Source organism: Melitaea cinxia, chromosome 1 (genome assembly GCF_905220565.1).
Source record: "Melitaea cinxia chromosome 1, ilMelCinx1.1, whole genome shotgun sequence".
In the NCBI taxonomy this organism is placed as follows: domain Eukaryota; kingdom Metazoa; phylum Arthropoda; class Insecta; order Lepidoptera; family Nymphalidae; genus Melitaea; species Melitaea cinxia.
Window position 1 is genome coordinate 2,987,131 of NC_059394.1, and position 15,767 is coordinate 3,002,897.

Genomic DNA, 15,767 nt, shown 5'->3' on the forward strand with positions numbered 1-15,767 from the left:
TTTCATATCACACAAATTACTATACCTAATTAAAATTTTAAAGCGTTTGTTTAACTAAAATATAAATTCTTAAGTTTCAACATGATATATATATATATATATATATATATATAAATTTAATTAAATTTTACAAGCATTTGTTCAACAAAAGTATAAATTGTTAATTGTTGGTATAAAATATTCATATCAAGTGTCAACATGCACATTGTACAATCATATTTTCTCATCGAAAGCTGACTGTAGGTTTTCTGTAGTCCAAGAATATACTCGTGATCGCATTCCTCCCTTTCTTTTATATTTTCGTGGCATAGTTCTGCTAGAATCAGTAAAACATCCAAACATAAATATACGTAAATACATAAAAAAAATAACACACACTAAAAAAATTTAAACAATATAAACTTACTCTGTACATGGTGTATGAAAAAAAATCAGGGCAACTATACTTTGTGATAGGGATAGATGCCCACGTATTTTTTAAATAAATTATAAATAATTGTGTTTGCAGATATACGAAAAAAAAACCGACTTCAATTACATCGACAAGTAATACAACGTAGATCGACGAATAGTCAAGTAACCACGCGTTATCAAAGATTACTCAAAAAGTAGTTATCAGTTCTCGATAAAATTTAAATGTGACCTCACGATGAACATCAGCTTTTCATTAAATTAAAAATTATCAAAATCGAAACACCCAGTAAAAAGTTATTGCGGATTTTCGAGAGTTTCCCTCGATTTCTCTGGGATCCTATCATTAGATCCTGGTTTCCTTATCATGGTACTAAACTAGGGATATCCCCTTTCTAACAAAAAAAGAATTATCCAAATCGGTATATCCAGTAGAAAGTTATGCGGTATAATACAACGTAGGTCGATGAAAAAAGCGTCAAGTAAAAACGAATTATTAGATATAACTCAAAAAGTAGTTGTTAGATCTCAAATAAATTTTAATGGGTTTTACCTTATGGTAGATCGAATCTTTTAACTGTTTTCAATGCTTTTAGTCCTATCTGATTTGATGAAAGTGATGACAATGATAAAAACGAGGACACGTGGACGTTCTTGTGGATCTCGTCACTGTACGCAATATATAGCACGTAAAACCTGGTTGTTATCATAATGACGTTATTTATGGTGGAGAAATTTTTTGCTTACTGACACTGAAGCAATGTGTTATCCATGACAAAGTTCAAACCATGTGGATAAAACACCTTTCGCCAAATAATAAGACGTATACAGTCTGATATAGATTCAATTTAATCTATTCGTATGATAAAATATACATAAAAATAACAATAAAATATAGTACTCGCACGCCGGCGCCTTCTTAAAGGCAACTGAATATAAACATCATTAAAATATTTTCAAAAAATTAAAGTGGATTATAAATGTTTATCTGATTATGACGTAATTAGATTTTAGTGTATATAAAGCTGGCTAGGATATCTGTAGGCACAGTCCAACAATGACTAGGATCGCTATAGTTTATGTGGCCCTCGTGGTCTTCGCCATGGTTCAAGCGACACCAGGTAATAATTTTGCATATATTTAAATTAAACATATTTTCCGACTCCGAGATGAATTAATGTAGGAATCTAAAATTCAACTGAGGAAGGGCACAGCAGGAATGTTTCTGCTCAAAATCAGGAGCAGCGCGACTGGGGAAGAACCTCGACCTAACAGAACATCACTGCTAAATAATATTGCTATAATAGTGTCGTATTTCTTTTAATAGTGTTGTATTACTATTTTGAGTAAGATGAACAAAGCTCTTGGGAGGAATCGGGTGTTGAGGTACGGTCGGTAACGCGCTTGTGGTGCTTCATGTATAGTAGGCGTCTATAGCTATAGTAATCACTAGCCACCAGGTGAGCCGTGCGCTAGTTTTCCAACCTCCAAGTATAAAGAAATCGACTCCTGACTTCTCTTTCAAATCTTTTTTCTTAGTTTCTGAAAATAATGATATGAGAAAAGATATACAATCAATGTTGTTTACGTGTCATGTAATTCTTATAATTTATAAATTTGTAAATAAGTCATCTATCTATAATTTTTCTCAAAAAATTGTTGTTTTTACGTGAATATAGTAAAGACGGAAACAGCGGTGGAGGTGTCGTCGAAGGCGGCGTCGGCGGCGGTAGTGGACTTGGCAGCGGAGATGGTTTAGGAAGCGGTGGCGGCGGCGGTCTTGGAGGAGGTATTAGTGTTGGGGTTTTTCCGTTGATAAAGGCCAAGGTTAACATGGGTAGGTGTTAACACATTTAACTATTGATTTACAATCGATAATAATAAACTTGTAGTGTGAGAATTTAGTTTACAATTTTATTACTTAATTCTTTTCGAAGATACCGATTCGTTTGTAGGAAGTAAGTAATATAATATAAACAAAATATATTAGAGAGAAGTCGCATGAATAGAATCGTAACAAGGTTAAAAATATTTAACAAAAAGCAATACAGTGCATATTTTCATTGAAAAATAATTCAATAAATGAGATGCCCAAAAATCATTGTTTGCTTCCGATATTAAGTTCGAAGAGCCGAAGACTTCGCTAGAAATATCTCATAAGACTTCAAAATCTTACTGAGTTTATAATTTTTTTTAACTGTAATAAATATTTATTCTTTGTTTTCAGACGCTAATTTGGGCACTGTACTGAGACACGACGGCTGGCAATATTATGTTACAATATTGAGTAATATTGAACTTTTAGCTCTTTGTAGTATCAAATTACAAATCCAGCTATAATAATACACACCTAATATTCTTAAATATGGCTTTAATTTTTCAAAAACCTTGTTATACGTTTTTTTTATTCTAATTTAAATAAATTTACTAACATTACAAAACTTGTTTACTACTATATAGTAATTTACATTTTAGAAGTTGTATTGGGGCAGTTCGAGATATCTTAGCTAACTTGTAGACAATCAGCTACGAGTACTTACTAGGTATTACAATTACTTGTTACAAAAAACAAATTAACTCATCAGAGAACCCTTAAGTAGTTATGCTGCAACACAAGTCAATCAGTAACATAATAACTAAAATTTTAGATAAATAAAACAAAAAATTCTAAAAATCCATCTTTTGAGTCATATAATTTAGAACGACGTAAATTATTATTATTATTAACAACTCATATCTCGACTGACGTCCTCTTCAATTACTTTTGTACAAAAATTCGTACGAATACATTACTTTTCTGTAACAGAATAAAAAATAACTAAATAAATCATAAGCAATCGTTATTGGTAACATTTTTATTTTACTTTTAAATTCATGAAACAACTATTGCGTAATAAGTAAGCAAGCAAACAGACAAATTTTTCCCAACTTAAATTTCAAAAAAATTTCTCATTAGAATACAACATGTTTTTTAATTTTGCAATTAATATTTTATACTCAAAAAATAATCATTTTGCGGGACGTCCTCGCTTTGGCGGTGGCGCAAAGATCTATTTTTAAAGATAAATTAAAATTATAAATAATTGAGACAGAACTCATTTCTTAAATGTTAGAGTTTTGGATTTCTTAGCAAAATCGAAATACTTTTTTTGCTACTTTAGTTTTTAATAACTTTTGCAATTTTTTCCGTGCTAGAAAACCCTTTCAACCCATTTTTCTAGACGGATCGAATGAGCTATGGCTCATATTTTTAGGAAGTTTATCCCTATTTAACACGTTTCTGAACTTGTTAACCTAAAAATGTTAACTGTGGATCGCATCGAATTCCACGCAGTAGATGCTACGTTATGCCGAATCAAACACATAGACGGACGTAAAATGCCACAAATAATTAATTTAGCTACTCTCAACAACACTCCTACAATTCGGTTTTCGTAAATATGGAATACACTTCGTTAGATGAGGACGACTCAATTAATTAAAATATTCAAAATACGTAAAATGTGTCAAACCAATAATTCTACAAACATACAAATTATATGACGTCCACACATCATAGCTTATTTTATGTTTGTTTTCTCTTTTCGCAACGCTGTCGCTGAAAATGGACGAAATTCGTATAAAAATGTAAATTTATTACTAAATTTTAGTTTACTTATTAGTAGGTAACATAAGGAGCATCGCAAACATATAGCTGAACCCACCACCCTCCGAAGCTTTATTATCAATCTTCAGTCCAAATATTCATTCTACAGTAAAAGTTACAAAAAAAATGCCAAAAAAACTTAACCGAAGGAAAATAATTGACAAAATAGTAGAAAGCACTTGATTATCGTTCGCTCCGTTTTTAACATCATTTTTCATATGTCTGAATGTTCGTTAGTGTACACGTGTAACATTTCAATTCGAAAACTTATAATTATAAAAAGAAAACGTGTCACCTACCAAACTTTATTGATGTTCACATTTTAAAATAACACTAGTAGTGGTCGCCCGGTGGTCGAAATTCAACCAAAACAAAAGAGTATATTATGCGTGTGTGTGTCAAATACATCAGTCAATGTGTGGAATGTTTTTTTTATTGATTTAATGATTTCAAGGTTTTCTACTTTAATAACAAGTAGGCTTTTTAAAGGACATAAATTACACTACCTATTAAAAAACCCATCAAAAAAACGTTAACAAAAAACAAGTTATGTGTATATGATCATGACATATTCAGATTTGAGTATATATAAACCGCCCAAAATATCTGTAGGCACAGTCCAACGATGACTAGGATCGCAATACTTTGTGTGGCCCTCGTGGTCTTCGCCATGGTTCAAGCGACACCAGGTAATAATTTTGCATATATACTAAACATATTTTCCGACTCCGAGACGCATTAATGTAGAAATTCAAAATTTAACTGAGGAAGGGCACAGCAGGAACGTTTCTGTTCAAAATCTGGAGCAGCGCGACTGGGAAAGAACCTCGACCTAACAGAAGATCACTGCTAAACAATATTGCTTTCTTTTAATAGTGTTGTATTTCTTTTAATAGTCTTGTATTCCTATGGTGAGTAAGATTACCAAAGCTCCTGTGAGGAATTGGACGTTGAGGTAGGGTCGGTAACGCGCTTGTCGTGCTTCTAGTTTAGCAGGCGTCTATTAGCTACAGTAATCACTTGCCACCAGGTGAGCCGTACGCTAGGTTGACGACCTAGTTGTATAAAGAAATTGACTCCTAACTTTTCTTTCAAATCTTTTTTCTTATTCCCTGACATAATAAATAAATAATGATATGAGAAAAGATATACAATCAATGTTATTTGCGTGTCTTGTAATTCTTATGATTTAGAAATTTGTAAACAAATCGTCTATTATTTTTCTCAAAATATTGTTTTTTTTTACATTGTTATGGCATAGACGGAAACGGCGGTGGAGGTGGATTAGGTGGCGGCGTCGGCGGCGGTGGTGGAATTGGCAGCGGAGGTGGTTTGGGAACCGGTGGCGGCGGCGGCCTTGGAGGAGGTGTTGGTGGTATTGGGGGTATTTCCGCTGATAAAGTCGATAGCAAACAGCAAGCTTTACATACATGAGTAAGTGTCAACAGATTTAACTATTTATTGTTAATTTATGAAAATAAACTTGTAGTGTTAGAATTTAGTTTACAATTTTATAGCTTATTATTATTGAAGATTTCAGAACCTACTCATTTGTAGGAAGTAAGTAATATAACATAAACAAAATATATTAGGAAGTAGACGCATGAATAGAATCTTAACAACGTTAAAAATATTTAACACAACGCAATACAGTGCATATTTTATTAAAAAATAATTTAATAAATGAAATGCCCAGAAGTCATTGTTTGCTTCTGATTTTAAGTTCTGAGAGCCGAAGTCTTCGCTAAATATTTCATACGACTTCAAAAGCTTACTGAGTTTATAATTTGTTTTTAATTATTGCAATAAATATTTTATATGGGTGCTGTGTGGCTACGGCACTAAAGAATTTAGCCACCCCCTCTCTTCCCGTGGGTGTCGTAAGAGGCGACTAAGGGATAACAAGGTTCCACAACCACCTTGGAACTTAAGAAGCCGACCGATGGCGGGATAACCATCCAACTGCTGGCTTTGAAATACACAGGCCGAAGACGGGCAGCAGCGTCTTCGGTGCGACAAAGCCAGTACTGCGGTCACCAACCCGCCTGCCCAGCGTGGTGACTATGGGCAAAACACATGAGTTCACGTTATTTTTAGCGTAAACTTGTGGAGGCCTATGTCCAGCAGTGGACTGTATAGGCTGTAATGACCAATAAATATTTATTCTTTGTTTTCAGACGCTACTCTCGGCACTACACTGACACACGACGGCTGATAATATTATGTTACAATATTGAGTAATATTCAACTTTTAACCCCTTTTCATATCAAATTATAATTCCGGCTATAATAATATATACCTTATGTTTCCAAATATAGCATTAATTTTTCCAAAAATTCTTGTTGTTATTTTCATCCTATTCAAATAAATACATTTTTTTAAATCACAAAACTTGTTTACTACTACTAATTTATATTTTAGAAGTTGTATTGGATCAGTTTGAGGTCTCTTAGCTAACTTTTAGAGAATTAACCACTAGTACTTAGTACCTACGAATTACAATTACTTGTTACGAAAAACTAATTAATTTATCAGAGAACCCTTAAGTAGTTATGCTGCAATACACGTCAATCGATAACATAATAACTAAAATTTAAGGTAAATAAAACAAAAAATCCTAAAAATCCGTCTTTTGAGTTTATTTTAAATGATATCATTCAGATCGACGTATATTATTTTTATTAACAACTAATATCTCGACAGACGTCCTCTTCAACTATTTTTGTACAAAACCTCGTACAAATACATTACTTTTCTGTAACAAAATACATTTTTATTTTACATTTAAATTTATGAACCAACTCTTGCGTAATAAGTAAGCAAAAGCAAGCAAGAGACAGATACTAAAATTATAAAAATAGGTTCCGAACCCCGTTTTTAATAGGACCCATATTGTGGGTTCTCTATTTGTTGAAAAGTGGAATTCAAAATTTTTTCCAACTGGAAATTTTACACCCTATTTTTTTTCATTATGCAATTAATATTTTATACTCAGGTTAGCGTGGTATGGGCATGTAATGAGGAGGGATGACCGCTATGTCGGTAAAAGAATGTTAGGGATGAATGTCGAAGGACGAAGAGCGATCGGCAGACCGAAAAAGCGATGGATGGATTGTGTGAGTGAGGATATGAGAAAGAAAGGAGTAAGCACTGAAGTGACGAATAATAGAGAGGAATGGAAGAGGAAAACATGTTGTGCCGACCCTACATAAGTGGGATAAGGGCAGGAAGATGATGACTCAAAAATAATATTTTCGCAGGACGTCCTCGCGTTAGCGGTGGCGCGAAGATCTATTTTCAGTGCTAAATTAAAATTATAAATAATAGAGAGAAAACTCCTAGAGTTATGAGTTATTAGAATTTTCCTCCTCCTTATGTAGCTTTTTTTTAAATTACTTAAATGTTAAAAATAGTTTTGGATTTCTTAGCAAAACCGAAATATCTTTTTTGCTACTTTATTTGTTAATAACTTTTGCAATTTTTTTTGTGCTAGAAAATCCTTTGGACCCGTTTTTCTAGACGGATCGAATGAGCTATGGCTCATCTTCTTAGGAACTTTGTCTCTATTTAACGCGTTTCTGAACTTGTTGACTACACTACTACAGCAAATTTTATATTAGATTCCAAAACTCATGAAATGTTAACTGTGGATCGCATCGAATTACACGCAGTAGATTTTACGTTATGCCGCATCAAACATAGAACGGACGTAAAATTCTATAAATAATTAATTTAGCAAGTCTCAACAACACTCCGACAATTCACTTTTCGTAAATATGATATAAAATAAAAATGAATAGAAGAGTATCATGATTAGACATTATTTTTTTTATTAGACATTAATTAAATATTATTTTTTCATAGACGATGTGTTGGCGCAGCGATCATAGCACTGGCTGTTGCGCTGACGGCCACGGTTCGAACCCCCCTCACCATAGACATTTGTATAGACCATATCGACGATGGAAAGGCATAATGTATTATCCGCCATTTAGTAAAATGATCAGGAGAGACGATTAAAGTTTTAAAAACTTTATAACTTTTAAAGTATTGGAGATATCTCTATGAAATTTTGTGAAATAGTAATAAAATTTATTACAAATGTATACGTTTAATAAAAAATAACGTATGTCTAATATTTGTATTATTTTATGGAGTTAACACAAAATACCATAAAATCTCAGATAGGTAAAATTAGTCTATATCTAAATATTACATCCAAAAAATGTCAAGCAAAGTGTTTTATATCCAGAATATAATTTAATATTTTCAAGTAAATTGTTTTATATCCAAATAAATGTGATATTGCTATCGCGTAAAATGACTTAAAAACAAATCCAATCATGACCAGAGAGAGGTAAACACTTTTATGTAACCTTTTCATATCTATGCGAACCTGGTAAAACAGTTGTACAGACATCAGTGTATTCGAACAAAGAGGGTCAAGTAGCTTAACCATACACTTAACTACCATTTAAGCCACAAACTAAACTTTAAAACAAAACAAAAAAAAAATGAAAAATAGATGTTTAACTGAAATTATATTCATCATAAAGTTACAATTAAAAAACTGAATTAAACTTTCATACTGACGTTTACAAACATAGTATATAACATATAATTATATTATTAAACTTAAATTAATACTTGATAAAAAAAAATTAAGCTACAATATGTTCTTTGGACAGTTTTAATTTGTACTTAACTATTTTCAGTATTTTTAAAAGATTTTCAAAAAATAACTCAAAATCTTAACACCTAACTATTAAAAAACTTTTCAGTCCACCATAACGAGTGGTTTAATGAAACTTCTTAGGTAATACTCAGTTATCATCTATCTCACCATTAGAAATGTCTTCAAAATCTGAGTCTGGTAGAACATCTGCCTTATTGGCGGAGGTACGAAGATTCAAATACTCACTATGATATCTTTGAGGAATGACAAATGGTCAGTTTAAATGCAGATTTTATTTGTAAAAAAAAACAAGTAAATTTTGTTTGATTGTATTAAAATAGATTCTAGAAAGAATAGAAAAACGACTCAACGCATAATGTTACCTTATTTTGGATAGGTAAAATGTATTATCTTGGAAACAATGGCATTTTAGAGTAGAGTAAAATGTATTAACTTACAATGACTAACATTTAAAATCGGAGTAAAATGTTTTAATTCTACTGATCAAGAAAAGTCAAGTTGGGTATAATGTATCAATTAAAAAATGATAATATTATAATTTGGTAAATTGTTTTAACATTTAAATTTGGTTAAAGTCAAGCAAGGCAAAGTAGCATAAGATAAAAATTTTAGTTATGAGGTGTTTTAATGACGAAATCCACTATTTACTATAGAGTTAAAACACAAGAAAATATGAAAAACTTCAAAATCACTGGTGTATTAACGACCATAAAAGTCGTCAGATCGAGCTGAAACCAGGACCATTCGAAAGAGTTCATTCTCCCGATTCCAACGGTATATATAACTCGATATCGCCAAAAATGGCGGTTAATAAATACAATTTGCCTTTCCACCATCGATATAGATATCTGTCGTGGTCTGAGCATTGTGCTTATGTATTGTGTATGTTTCCGGATCCCCAACACAGGAGAAAATTCTACTGGGGGCCGTTGAGTGGGAAACGTTTATTAATAATTAAAAAAAATATATATTTGAAAAATATGATATATCATCCAAGGATAATTAAATCGAACGCGTAAATTAATTTTATAAATATACTCGTATATAGGTCTAGGATTAATGAAAACCATATTTTTTTTCTTTTCAGTAAACCTACTAAATTCATATTTTTCATTTTTGAAGGTTTCCTGGAAGATATGGTGTATGCAATGCAGCCGCCTTTTGTACTTTTTCTTGTTTTGTATTTTGGCCTGGTGTCCAATTAAGAATATGCTATTTTTTTACTTGATTCCTAACCTTATTGTCGTTCAAATATTTTTATTCCTAAACGGGATATTAACCGCGGTTGTTTCTTCTGCAACCAGAAGAAAAAATTAAATTACATAAAAATCAAAAATTACATAAAAGTACAGCATTCATAAACAATCCAGGGACGGACAGGGGGCACATCATCACACACACAATCACCTGTGATTCACCTTGTACCTTTAATAAAAACACTCCGCTTGTAGAAAAACTCAAATGAAATCAACGTGTTAGTACATTATAAATCTAATTATGAACATTAACAGTTATAATTAAATCGCAAGCAATTATCTTGACAAATGATTAATTATGTTTGTGTAAGCTACTTACATAATAATGCAGGCAAAACCATATTTAGACGGAAAATTTTATCAGTCACATACAGATAACAATTATAAGAAGGTATCTTTAGTAATTAAACAAAAAGTTATTATTAATGCTATATCTTTTAATATATTCAAACTAGCTGTGTCCGCGACTTCATACGCGTGAAATTTAACAAAAAAGTTATTGTTCAGTTGGCAGAGTTATAAAATAAATAAACTTCCAAAATGAAATTAGCCTAAGTTACTCCTTATTTTTTCAGCTATCTCCCAGTGAAAGTTCCGACAAAAGCAGTCCAACCGTTTCAGAGAATAGCCAGAACAAACAGACAGACAGAGAGACAAAAATTGTCAAAAATATTATTTTGGTATATGTACCGTGTACATCCATATGCATTTAGTAAAAAGCGGCTATTTTAATATTACAAACACACACTCCAATTTTATTTATTTGTATAGATTTAAACTTTACTTCACTTATTTCAATGTTGGTAGGTAATTATTTAGTATCTTAAGAGTATAAAGTTTTTACTCAATTATATTTCCATATATATTTTTGACTATGTTTTGAAAAACATGTGAAATAGGACTTTGTATTACAGGGCCCTAATCTTAAATCTATATGTTCCTGATGTCTCACGAACCTAAACGAATCGTTCTTCTTATGTCCTTTATGTTCAAAAGTTCATCAATCGGATCCAAAAACGTTTTTCAAATATAGAAAACGGGCGCATTCCACGTAAATAAGTTTTACCGGATGTGGTCCTTCATTTACCAACTGATTTCTGATTAACCTTATGATTATGTGCAAAATAAATCAACTTATACCTATGTCGTTTATGAAAAAGTTCACTTTTATATTTACACCTAAAAACAGAGTGCTGTCGCATATGTACTATAATACATAAGTCTCTGAGACACACCTATTTTGCTATTCTCTTCCACATTTTGCCGATGCGTGCGGCAACGCGAGATTATCCCTCGGCTGCCAATATATCGCTTTTGAAAAAGTTTCGAACGTGCTAATCTACGTTTCTAAAGCGATATTGCGTGGGTTTGAATTTTGTTCAGGATTGTGCAAAGATGTTAAAAGAATTGTTTGATGCTGTAATTCTTCTTACCGAACTTCTCAGAAACTTCTTTGTGAAGACCTCACACGATCGTTTTAAACCGTCCTGAATGCCAGCGGACGCACATTAAATAAATATTAACGATGGCGATCATAAAGTATGAGATAATGTTTAAAGAGACTTAATGCTTTAAAAGAGACTTTTACGTTTTAAAAAGACTATTTGAAAGAACAGTATAACTTTTAAACATATTTGATTACAGATGGACAAATATATTAAATTTTCGGTTTTATGTCTTCATAATAATAACGTGACGTAGGTGTCGTGAGAGGCGACTAAGGGATAACACAGTTCCGCTACCACCCTGGAACTAAAAAAGCCGACCGGTGGCGGGATAACCATCCAACTACTTGCTTTGAAATACACAGGCCGTAAACTGGCAGCAGCGTCTTCGGTGCAACAAAGCCAGTGCTGCGATCACCAACCCGCCTGCCCAGCGTGGTGACTATGGGCAAAACACATGAGTTCGCGTTATTTTTGGTGTAAACCTGTGGAGGCCTATGTCCAGCAGTGGCCTGTATAGGCTGTAAGGATGATGATGATGAATAATAACGTAACCGATCTAACGCCCTATTCTATAATTACATTTGGCGAGAATCTTACAGACCACGGTAAACACATGTATGGTCAATACAAATGTTTTTCATGTGCGGAGATCGAACTTGCAACCGCCAGCGCAACTGGTCAATCCATGGCTGTAACCGTTGCGCCAACGCGGCGTCATCACAACACATCAATATTCGAAGGTATTACAGATTTAAATGCAGGGACATAGGCAGTTGCGGCAGTACGTTGCGGGCTTAGATTTGAGCGATGAGTGTTTTTCAAATAACCAATTATATGTCGCTCTTTCAAGATTAACCACAAAAAAAACGTTTGTATTGTTTGATGACAAAATTTAGAATTAGCATTGCACCCGTGCGAAGCCGGGGTGGGATGCTAGTATAAAATAAATCTATACTTGACTACATAAACACTTACATGAACATGTACATACATAGATACACAAATACATATATTGAAAGTATATTCATTATGAGAGGTTCATGAATTCGGAGAAAAGAAGATTCCTTAGCTTGTCCTCAAAAGCATAAATTGGAGTATTAAACAATGATAAAAATGTGCTGAAAGATCTGGGTGTATGTCCTTGTGGATCTCATCACCGTATTATGAATAGCACGTAAAACCTGGTTGTTATCATAATGATATTATTTATGGTAAAGAAACCTCTTGCCCACCGACACTGAAACAATATGGTGGATGAGAATTTAAACTATTTGAATAATAAATACGCATTTTGCTGAAAAATAAGACGTATACAGTCTGATGTAAATTCAATTTAATCTACTCGTTTGATAAAATTTAGATAAAAATAAAAAATAAAATATGGTTCTCGCACGCCGGCGCCTTCTTAAAAGCAACTGAATAAAACCATCATTAAAATATTTTCAAAAAATTAAAGTGGATTTTAAATGTTTATCTGACTATGACGTAATCAGATTTTAGTGTATATAAGCTGGCTAGGATATCTGTAGGCACAGCCCAACAATGGCTAAGATCGCTATACTTTATGTGGCCCTCGTGGTATTCGCTATGGCTCAAGCGACACCAGGTAATAATTTTGCATATATTGAAACTAAACATATTTTCAGACTCGAAAATACATAAATGTAGAAATCCAAAATTCAACTGAGGAAGGGAAAAGCAGGAATGTTTCTGCTCAAAATCTAGAACTGCGCGACTGGGGAAGAACCTCGACTTAACAGAAGATCACTACTTAACAATATTGCTTTCTTTTAATACTTTTGTATTTCTTTTAATAGTCTTGTATTCTTATGGTGAGTAAGATTACCAAAGCTCCTGTGAGGAATTGGGCGTTGAGGTAAGGTCGGTAACGCGGTTGTCGGCTTTTGGCTCAGCAGGCGTCTATTAGCTACAGTAATCACTTGCCACCAGGTGAGCCGTACGCTAGGTTGCCGAACTAGTTGTATAAAGAAATCGACTTCTAACTTTTCTTCCAAATCTTTTTTCTTATTTCCTGACATAATAAATAAATAACGATATGAGAAAAGATATACAATCAATGTTATTTACGTGTGTTGTAATTTTTATGATTTAGACATTTGTAAATAAATCGTCTATTATTTTTCTCAAAAAATTGTTTTTTTTTTGCATGGTTATGCCATAGACGAAAACAGCGGTGGGGGTGGATTAGGCGGCGGCGTCGGCGGCGGTGGTGGAATTGGCAGCGGAGATGGTTTGGGAAGCGGTGGCGGCGGCGGTCTTGGAGGAGGTGTTGGTGTTGGGGGTGTTTCCGCTGATAAAGGCCAAGGTTAACATGGGTAAGTGTAAACACATTTAACTATTTATTTTAAATCGATAATAATAAACTTGTAGTGTTAGGTTAGGTTAGGTTAGTTTACAATTAGGTGGCGAATGCTAGCGCGACCCCATCTCGCCCCACCCAGGCGGATGACTGCTCACACGTGGTGGTTTTTAGTCAGTAGGAGTCTAACATCTCTGGCGCCCCCGCGCTGGAGGGTATCCATGATGGATTTTCCCCACGTAAAAAAAAAAGGTTAGTTTACAATCTTATTGCGTATTCTTATGAAGATACCAAATCGTTTGTAGGAAGTAAGTAGTATGATATACACAAAATATATTATTAGGGAGAAGTCGCATGAATAGAATCGTAACAAGGTTAAAAATATTTAACACAAGGCAATATAGTAAATATTTTTATTGAAAAATAATTCAATAAATGAAATGCCCAAAAAATCATTGTTCGCTTCTGATATTAAGTTCGAAGAGCCGTAGAAGAAGTCTTCGCTAAATATTCCATAACACTTATAAAATTGTTTTTAATTATTGTAATAAATATTTATTCTTTGTTTTCAGACGCTAATTTCGGCACTACACTAGAACACGACGGCTGACAATGTTATGTAACAATATAAAGTTATATTCAGCTTTTAGCTCCTTGTTATATCAAATTATAATTCCGGCTATAATAATATATACCTAATATTCCTAAATATAGCATTGATTTTTCAAAAACCTTTGTTTTTTTTTTCATTCTATTCAAATAAATACATTTTTTTAACATTACAAAACTTGTTTACGACTATTAATTTATATTTTAGAAGTTGTATTGGGGCAGTTCGAGATCGCTTAGCTAACTCTTAGACAATCAACTGCGAGTACTTACTAGGTATTACAATTACTTGTTACGAAAAACTAATTAATTCATCAGAAAACCCTTAAGTAGTTATGTCAACACATGTCAATCAGTAACATAATAACTAAAATTTTAGATAAATAAAACAAAAAAATTTTAAAAATCCATCTTTTGAGTTAATTTTAAGTCATATAATTTAGAACGACGTTAATTATTATTATTATTAACAACTCATATCTCGACTGACGTCCTCTTCAATTACTTTTGTACAAAAATTCGTACGAATACATCACTTTTCTGTAACAGAATAAAAAAATAACTAAATAAGTCATAAACAATCGTTAGTAGTAAAATTTGTATTTTACTTTTAAATTCGTGAAACAACTATTGTGTACTTTTAGAGAATGAACCACTAGTCCTTAGTAGGAATTACAATTACTTGTTACAAAAATCTAATTAATTCATCAGAGAACCCTCAAGTAGTTATATGCTGCAACACACGTCAATCAATAACATAATAACTAAAATTCGTACAAATACGCTACTTTTCTGTAACAGAATAAAAAATAACTAAATAAATCATAAACAATCGTTATTGGTAACATTTTTATTTTACTTTTAAATTCATGAAACAACTATTGCGTAATAAGTAAGCAAGCAAACAGACAGATACCAAAAAATAATAAAAATAGGTTCTGAGCCCTCTTTGTATATGACCCATAATGTGGGCTCACTATTTGTTGAAAAGTGAACTTGAAAAATTTTCTCCCAACTGAAATTTTAAAAAAAAATCTCATTAGAATACACCATGTTTTTTAATTTTGCAATTAATATTTTATACTTCAAAAATAATAATTTTGCGGGACGTCCTCGCTTTGGCGGTGGCGCGAAGATCTATTTTCAAAGATAAATTAATATTATAAATAATAGAGACAGAACTCATTTCTTAAATGTCAGAGTTTTGGATTTGTTAGCAAAATCGAAATACTTTTTTTGCCACTTTACTTTTTAATAACTTTTGCAATTTTTTTCGTGCTAGAAAATCCTTTCAACCCATTTTCTAGACGGATCGAATGAGCTATGGCTCATATTTTTAGGAAGTTTATCCCTATTTAACACGTTTCTGAACTTGTTAAC

At 32.6% G+C, this 15,767-nt stretch overlaps 1 protein-coding gene across 17 annotated transcripts in view; it reads left to right on the plus strand.

The window, feature by feature from the left end:
* The first annotated feature begins 1,197 nt into the window (after nucleotides 1-1,197).
* The window catches only part of LOC123655169 (ctenidin-1-like), a 34,095-nt gene continuing 19,525 nt past the window's right edge, over nucleotides 1,198-15,767 (plus strand). The window contains exons 1-3 of one of the 17 annotated variants that reach the window (XM_045591028.1): nucleotides 1,198-1,532; nucleotides 2,096-2,248; nucleotides 14,351-14,509. In XM_045591028.1, the coding sequence (XP_045446984.1) occupies nucleotides 1,469-1,532; nucleotides 2,096-2,248; nucleotides 14,351-14,388 (255 nt within the window). In that variant the 5' untranslated portion in view covers nucleotides 1,198-1,468 and the 3' untranslated portion in view covers nucleotides 14,389-14,509. Of the gene's footprint in view, nucleotides 1,533-1,764; nucleotides 2,007-2,090; nucleotides 2,249-2,638; nucleotides 2,776-4,649; nucleotides 4,747-5,060; nucleotides 5,088-5,318; nucleotides 5,492-6,234; nucleotides 6,395-12,987; nucleotides 13,065-13,351; nucleotides 13,409-13,640; nucleotides 13,795-14,350; nucleotides 14,510-15,767 lie in introns of those variants that run through there. The other 16 variants (XM_045591014.1, XM_045591007.1, XR_006743345.1 and 13 more) reach the window with 16 other exon arrangements.